Source organism: Protobothrops mucrosquamatus, unplaced genomic scaffold (assembly GCF_001527695.2).
Source record: "Protobothrops mucrosquamatus isolate PMUCROS unplaced genomic scaffold, P.Mucros_1.0 scaffold2887, whole genome shotgun sequence".
NCBI lineage: Eukaryota > Metazoa > Chordata > Lepidosauria > Squamata > Viperidae > Protobothrops > Protobothrops mucrosquamatus.
In genome coordinates, this window is record NW_015388915.1 from 91,885 (window position 1) to 100,592 (window position 8,708).

Here is an 8,708-nt window from a genome sequence, read left to right on the forward strand (position 1 = left end):
CAGTTTTTCCAATGGTTTACAGCTTCAGTCTTGAACTATTGACCCTCCATTCCCTTCACTTATACAAGTGTCTCTAGTCCTGCAAAAAACATATTTACTTAATCCCTTATCAGTGAGAGGCTAGGTTACCCATGGGCGCTGCGTTCCCTGTAACAGCAGAACACAACACTATGGAAAGTATAAGTATTGCCACTCCTAATTGTGCGTTGCGTGCCATATAGTGAAGCACATGAAAAGCATGCTTCTTCACGGTCACTTAACGTGTTCGTTTTGCGGTTACGTGAGACACTGCATGCATTGGTCTTTATTCTTACAGTAGAGAAGTCATTAATTATAACTTTTTGTGAATTGGGACATTTAAACTTGCTTTTTTTAAAAAATTCCAATCTAAATTTAGTAGGAGTCGGAGTCGGTGCATTGTTTGCCGACTCCGACTCCAGGTACCCAAAATTTACTCCGACTCCTCGACTCCGACTCCACAGCCCTGTCAATAACCCAAGGAAATTAGCTGCTCTTGGCAATTTATTCAGTTATATTATGAATGAAAGCAAAAACGTATATAATCTGGGTGCATATTCTAGATGTTCAAGATGGAAAAGAAAAAATGGAATCTGATCTTCCAGCATTAAATAATTGGGTTATGTATGTCTCCTATTATTTTCATCCCTACACTTTATTGAAATACAAGTGCTCACAAATTCCAACAGGTATCACAGAGGAAACAATGTAATCACTGAAAACTACATGCAGCATTTTGCAATAAATTTCCACACATACATGGAAATACAAATAATTCCATGCAAAGAACTATCTGAGACCCTAATCTTGCAAGTAACAACGTAACTAGGATTTTGTTGTGTAAATACAAAAGGGAATCAGTTTAGTGGAATGATTAAGGTGCTGACCTAGAAATGAGGAAACTGAGTTTTAGTCCTGCTTAGACATGAAAGCCAGCTAGGGTACTTTGGGTCAGTCACTTTCTGTAAGCCCAACTCACTTCACAGGGTTGTTGTTATGGGGAACCTAGGAAGAAGGAATATTACCTATGTTCACTGCCTGGAATTACTTATAAATAAAGGCAGAATAAAAACAATCTAAAAATATATATACTAAAAAAAAGAAACAATGGAATTAATTATGTAGTTAACTTTTAGACATTTGCAAGAGAAAAACCCAATTTTTCAGGGATTGGGGTTTCTTCTGACTGAATGCCGGCCACCATACCTATGTTTCTATTAACCAGCCACCAATACAATGAATACTACTTGAAGCTGCAGGAAGAGATTTTAGATCAAATTATTTGTGAATGCTCAGGGAATGGGGAGCAAGGGGAAGTGCATGGAAGAAATGATTAGCCGAAACTCTAATTTCCAAACTAGAGCCCCTCCAACTTCATTCTACAATTTTTACCACCTATGGTCAGCATGACTGCTGATCCTTGCTGTAGAATATAATAGCTAACAAAATGAAAGCATTTGCAAGATAATGCTGGCCAAGAGCCAAAGAAAATAATGCTCCTCATTGGGAAATGTAAAGCAAACAAAAAATTAGGGTCAAATCAAACAGGATATGCTAGACAGCTAGAGTCATTTACTAATGTTTGCTTTACTTTTAAATGAAAGTTCATTGTTTTAAACCAAAGTTAAGGCAGGTGAAATACTGTAACTTGTTTTCCTTCCTTTATTCCAATGTTATTTGGGACTCATGGGGGAAATTATGTTTTAATATCTATCTTTTCCATAGAGGAAGTAAAAAGAAGATAAGAAATATTTAGAAGATAACATCAGGATGACCAAAGTCCCACACACCCACTCCCCCCCTTTTTCATCAATCAACCTTATGGGATTGGATTTTATCTTGATTAAACACATACAGTAAGTCTTTCATGAAAAGGGAGAGTAAAGATGAAGTCACTGCCTCTTTTCTCCCACCCTCTGCTCTGTGCTGACCTTGAGGGAAGAAGGCCAGTCAGTCATCCATATTTAACATACTTTGTTACCTAAGAAGCTTCTACACAAAATGAAAACCCCAGAAAGATTTTTTTTCAATCATGTAGTGTACCTATGGTTAGAGATGCTATCTCTTACATAAAATTGACTTTAACTCCATAATTCAAAGATGTACAATCTGACATCTTTGACCAAATGTCGCCTCAAGAGACATTCAACTCCTGTCAACAAATTCTAATGTTTAATATTAAAAACATAACTTATTACATGCATGAGGGCAGAATAATTACTATTTGTACTTTATTTAACTGCATTTCATCACAAATGAAAGCAATTCAAAACTCTGTCGTGTTCTGGAGTTAACTGTTTTTATCTTATCCTTTGCATGCTTCTCAAAAGCCAATTGCGTCCCATGGCCCAGGAAAAAAGCTACAAAACATTCTGAGCCAGACAACACTTTTACTCATTTACACAAATGTAAGTTATTATATTTAGTGTAATTTAGCTATTTTATTTGGGAATTGCATATATTGCCACAGATAATTCTGTGGAAAGATAGCTTTCATTATATTCTTTTCTCCATTAGCATTCAAATTAGATTCTAAAATTATTGTTATCTCTTCTATTTATTATAAACATTTAATCTTGGGAGAACCTAATTCTACCAGCTTCAAACATTTACATTCAGGCATACCACATTTTCTACAATTATGACCAATCTTTTGGTTATTTTCTATTTAACCAGAAATAGCATTAGAACAATTCAGGAGCAGCTTGAAAAATTGGTAGAGACCAAGGGCTACATTTAACTTTTGGGGCGAGTGACTGAGGATCACAAAACAGATGGATTATAGCACATACCGGTATATATAGACAGGTTAAGTCTGAGTACATTACTTAGTTTTAATTACAGCGCAGCTATTTTGGATCATATATTTTTCTTCACTCGAATGTCAGGAAACTGTAGAGCTCAATTTAGAGATGTTTCCAACAGGTTCGAAAGGGACTGCTGAAGATTCACAAAGTCCTGAGCACAGCCTGACCACACCCAATTTAAAGCGCTATGTCAAAAGCGGCAAGTTCTTGCTTTCCTAGTCCATGTATTTTGAGAATCATCTAAAATTATACATTTATTGCTAAAACCAGAATATTTATATCTCCTTTGTAGTTTTTTTGAAACGACATAAACAATTTCCTATTTGCAGCTACTATGGAAACAATATTGTTAGAAGGGCAGGTGAAGGTTAAGAAAACTCCAATTACAAATTAGCAGGTAAGTAATGTAGAAGGGAAGTTATTCTAGGTATCAGGAAGTGGCACTACAATGTAACATAAGACTAAGCATATATAAGATTATCTTAACTGCAGTTAAGACTGAAAGATTACATTACCGGCCTACTCATTTCTCATACCCCATTTTATTTTTGATGGATTTCTTTGAATATTGCATCTCCAAAATAAACATGATGTAGGAGATGCATGGAGACCCTCCACTTGATGTTCTGTTCATTTCTTTAGGAACTTTTTTAGGACAAATGGATGAGAAAAAGAAGCCTTTTCAGTCTGTCTAGAAATCTCACTCTATTTCCTAGACTGCAAAGCAAAATGTTAGGAATCCTGTATCCTTCTCCCTTTGTGAAGAAAAAAATGGGTAGGAAATTTAAAAATGGACAGAGAGAAACAGCTCTCTGGTGTGTTTAATGGGAAAGCAGACTTTGAGGAAACAATTCTAAATACCAGTAGTTGGGCGTTTTTTCAAAATCCTCCAGTAGCAACTAAAACTAGAGACAAAAGGCTACTTTCAAAAACATTCATATGATTGTTTGTGAACACCTACATAATGTCCTGTTTAGTTTATGGCAGGCATTTTTAAATTTGTGTACTATAAAAGGGGAAAAACATTTATAAATATTAAAAGCTAGTTGAAAGAGTGCATTTTTGCATTTTTTTTCTTCATTTCCATTAACACTCATTTTAAAAATATTGCTGGGGCAGAAAATGCAAAGTATACCCACTTGAATTGCTTTAAAATACGAAATATTAAGATTCAGAACATAATTATACAAAAAAATTAATGACTTTTGTGTCATAACATATTGCCATTTGCAGTGCTTTTTTTGTAAAAAAAAAAAAAAGTGCTGGAACTCACACACGTCATACAACTTGTCTTGCCTACCCTACAAGGTTCCATCCAAAAAAGGTGCTGGAACTCCGTTCTGGGCGTTCTATGAGAAAAAAAGCCCTGGGCATTTGTATCAAATTAAGATCAAAGTATAAAAGGAACCATTAAAAGATACTACACCTTTCTTAAGAAGACTTCCAAGGACTTTAAATAATTAAATCACCATTTCTAGGTACAGTAAAAGCAAAACAACATACTGTATTTTTCCATGTATAAGACGCCATTTTTTCCTGCAAATACTCTGTTCAAAACTCAGGTGCGTCTTATACATGAAAAAATAATGGTGACCTCCGCAGCCCAGGGCATGCGGGTTCTTTACATGCCGCTGCCATGACGCCTGGTGCAGGAGAATATCGCTGGCCCAAGATGCCACCTGGATGGGGAGAGAGCCGGCCCGAGATGCCGCCTGGTGCTGAACAAATCTGGTGGTTTGTTTAATATTTAAAATGTTTATTTCTGAATTTTTGTTTAGAAAATTGGGGGCCGTCTTATACAAGGGTGCGTCTTATAGATGGAAAAATACAATAATAGCAACCCTACCAAAGTTAAACATATAAAAAATCAAGAAATTGAGAGTTTGCCAAGCGAAACTGTTTTGGCTGCCTGCCTAGAATAATGATATAAAATTATAAAATGCAAAGGATCAAAGATAAAAACAATTAAAGTCACTAGGTCCAGAAGAAGAGGAGGGAAAGGAGGTTGTTTGACTTCTACTAAAATATACATTCAATACAGAGCAACAGAAGAATAGACTTATCTCCTAAGAATAACTATCAAAACCTTTTGTAACCTACGTTTACACATAATGCTACTTTTAAGGAAATAAACTGATCTTAGTTGTTTAACAGATTATCAGAATACCCCATACATTTAAATAAAAATTTAATTTCCCTGTAGAATTAGCAATACAGAAGAACATAACTGTGGTTTCTATGGCACCAGTGTCCCAGGAGCAGTACTGAGTTTCATAAGGGGTTTTCCTGCATTTTCATTCCAAAATAATATTAGTTATCTAAACTTCCTACTTCAATGTATTAAATAATAGTCTTGAAACTACTATCAAGCTAGTCTCCATTTCTATTCCAATCCAACGCTGAGTATTAGAAATCTAAGATTTGTAAAAAAAAAATGGATCAAGATTTCAGACTATTTGTTCCATCATATCTACTGACATGTTATCCTCTGCATGTTCCCACTGTCCAGCCGGTAATACAAGTAGTCCTCATTTAATAACCAGTCACTTAGCAACAGTTCAAAGAGCATATGACCAGTTCTGGAGTTCTAATAGCCACAACTCCAATACCACCTGTGGTCATGTGATTGCATTTTGGATACTTGGCAATTAGCTTGCATTTATGGCCATTTGAAGCGTTCTGGGGTCATAAGATCACAATTTCTGGTGTTTATTTTCACTTTCAAGCAAAAAAAACACCCATTGAATAAAATGGGTTCCTTTAATGGCCATTGTGTTCATTTAACAACCATGATGTTCACTTAAATACTGCCACAAAAAAGGTCAAAAAATCATGCAAGATCACATGGTGACCCACTTAATTACTGCCACAATTTATGATGATAATTCTGGGCTCAATTACAGTCATAAGTAGAGGACTCTCTGTAGCTCTACTTCTTCACATGGCCAGACATGTCTGAAGAAAAAAAACTCATGCATTTTGCTTGGCAAGATTACTTCCTTCATGTAAATTGTCATCCTAATTAACAATGATAAAGCAATCATTGTTAATTAATCAGATCAACACAGGTTGGCTTCCCTTTAGAATTTTTATGCAACATACCAAGATTGGAAGGTAGAAAAGGTGTGGATTCAGAGTTATGCATTGCTTCATTTCATACACAGGCTTTATAATATAATTTTAAATTATATTATGAATATTATTTATAATTTCTGAAAGTTTCTAATTCCCACATCCTCATAAACATTCCAATAACAGTTTCTATTCCCTCAATTCAGTGATTGAACTTTTTAGCAAACACAACTGACAGATGTTCCATATTGCATCTATCAAAGTAGATAGATTATATAATCTATTAAAACTCATGATGAGACAAAGAGCTATACTTATACATTTGAAATAGTTTAGTTATTTCAGTTCAAATCAGTTTCTTTGCTACTTAGACATTTCTCTGGGGTTATGAAATGAATTTAGGATCCATTTAACATAATCTACACAATAAGTGTTCAGAGGAGTTCATTTGTTGAACCACTTGTAAAGCTATCTTCAATTTGGAACTCTCCATTATGTTGAGCTATAACTGCCAATGTCCACCCAACACAAACCAAGTTGGTTGATATGAATTTTCACAACTCTAGACCAAAATCTGGAGGCCATCAAGTTAAAGAAGGTCCACATAGGATCCAGAAAGTGTACAATCTGAAGTGAGCTATGCCTGAACAGCATCAAGCTGTGCAGGCATTTAAAAGTTAGAGCATTTAACTTTTATAAAGTAAATGACATTTGGGACTTTGAATCATACTATGAATAACCTCAGTTCCTCACATTCCAGGTTATCATTTTTGCAAACTTCAAGAAAATTCTGTAAACTTACTTCAGATTTAGTTTGATTCAAAAATATTTAAATATATTCAAAAAGATAATTTGACTTGTAAAAAAAGGATATAGAACAGGCAATCCAATACAAAAATGCAAAAAATTCAAAAAGAATGAAAAGGAAATTTATTATGTAGTTATTTGTTCACCCTTTCACTGCTAAAAAGAAGACACACCAACTCATAGCAAAAATTTGCAGTGCAAGAAAAAGTTGGCTAAAAGAATGGAAAATGGAAGAAAAGCTTGACGTGGAATCATTTGAGCAGGATGAGATCATCCTGTTCCCAACTTGGCTCTTCAAATATTTAGATGAATTTGCCCAGATCAAATCAGCATAGAGTTACAAGAAAAACAGAGAGGAAGAAACTGTTCTCCTATATCCCCAAACAGGGATTTCTTATTCCCAGTCATTTATCTTCAGAGTAGCTGACAAACGATAAGAAAGCTAACTGGTTGGACTAGGAATTCTGGGAGTTGTAGTCCCAGCACAGCTGGAGATTATCACATTGAGGAATACTAATGTAAAATGTCATAAGTGCAGGGAGCAGAGCCACCAGAGTTGAGTCAGAACTTAAGGGAAAAAAAAGTGGGTAAAAAAGTTATTCTTTTCTTAAGGCCAAACGTTCTTTTGGAATTTCAAGCTAACTTTTTTTTTTTTAACTATTTCGCAGGAATTGCTGTGGGAATCAAACGAATGACAGGTCGCCCTTCGGGGTTTAGGGATCGCTGTGGGTGAAGAAAGTTCATTGGAAAAAATGCACCACAAAATTGTCTTGCAAAATGGCGGGGAGCGTTACAATGTATTTATATGTTCATCGAATTGATCGGCTTACTTTCCAAAATGTGTTCCGCCCTCTTGCAACTTAGTTTTAAAATTACACAGCGAGGAGAAAGCAAGGCGGGACTTACCTTGGCCATGGCTTCGGGGGATCGTTTAGGCGAAGAGCAAAAGCTGCAAGGAAAAATGAGGGACAGGGTTACGCTTCGAGAGTTCCAAAGAAAGACAACAAACACCGCTACCCAGGAAACAAGCCTATAAAGCCGAAAAAGCAGGGCAGCTCTCTTTGGCTTCCTCCGAGCAGCTCCGATCCCGGAGTACCTCAGTAGGCACCCCCTCCAAATCGGGGGGGGATCTCTGCTGAACCCCAACTTTCTGCCACGGGCAAACGCCCGAGCACTTTCTCCTGCCGCTTTTCCACGCCCTGTTGCTCCAAGCTGGGATCAGCCAAGGCCTCCGAGATAGAAAGACCGATGCGCGGAGCAATAAGAGCGCTCCGCGATGGCTTCCTCCGCTCGATCTTTCGCTACTTTCTAGCCTCAGTTTTAGCTTCCCCAACTAACTGGGGCTCGGAAAGCAGCCCCCGCCCCCGGTACGCACCGCAGCCTTAAAATGAGAGGGCGAAGATGCGAGACGCGACCGCCACTCGCGAAGCAACGGAAATGGACAGAGTTGGAGAAAGTGCGCGTCGCTCTCGCGGCCTGCCACACCCTGCGCTCAGATTCTCCCCGTGGCTCCCCGCTGGAGTCGGTCGTGGTCTTCCTGCCTGGAGCCCCACCCCGGATTACTCTGCTACTCCTCGGCACGGCGGGCCCTGGGTGTCTCTTTCCTTTTCCTCCCGGTTCAAGTTATTACGAAAGTCGGGGACTTAATAATGGGCGGATGCGCGAGACGAAGCTCTTTCTGGGTCATTATTGGTCCTATGCAGAACGGTTGCTTTACACCCACCGCTTGCACAATTAAAGTAACAAAGGGCAGTTGTTATAGTTGCAGCTGTCCTGTGATAAAAGTCTCAGTTCAGGGGCCGCAGTCGCCCTACAAACAAAGGCATTCTTTGTTTCATCGTGGTAAAAATCATACCCTGACTCATTCACACAATGGGCTACATCAGGGGTAGTCAACCTTGGTTCTTTTATGACTCGTGGACTTCAATTCCCAGAATTCCTGAGCCAGCTTAGCTGGCTCAGGAATTCTGGGAGTTGAAGTCCGCGAGTCATAAAAGAGCCAAG

The 8,708-nt window shown here is 37.7% G+C and overlaps 1 protein-coding gene across 1 annotated transcript in view; it reads right to left on the reverse strand.

Moving 5' to 3' along the window:
* The window catches only part of ANXA5 (annexin A5), a 29,647-nt gene extending 21,360 nt beyond the window's left edge, over nucleotides 1–8,287 (reverse strand). Inside the window, exons 1-2 of the mRNA XM_015825939.2 lie at nucleotides 8,080–8,287; nucleotides 7,611–7,653 (exon numbers count right to left, since the gene is read on the reverse strand). Of these exons, the coding sequence (XP_015681425.1) occupies nucleotides 7,611–7,619 (9 nt within the window). The 5' untranslated portion in view covers nucleotides 7,620–7,653; nucleotides 8,080–8,287. The remainder of the gene's footprint in view (nucleotides 1–7,610; nucleotides 7,654–8,079) is intronic.
* Between the last annotated feature and the right edge of the window lie 421 nt (nucleotides 8,288–8,708).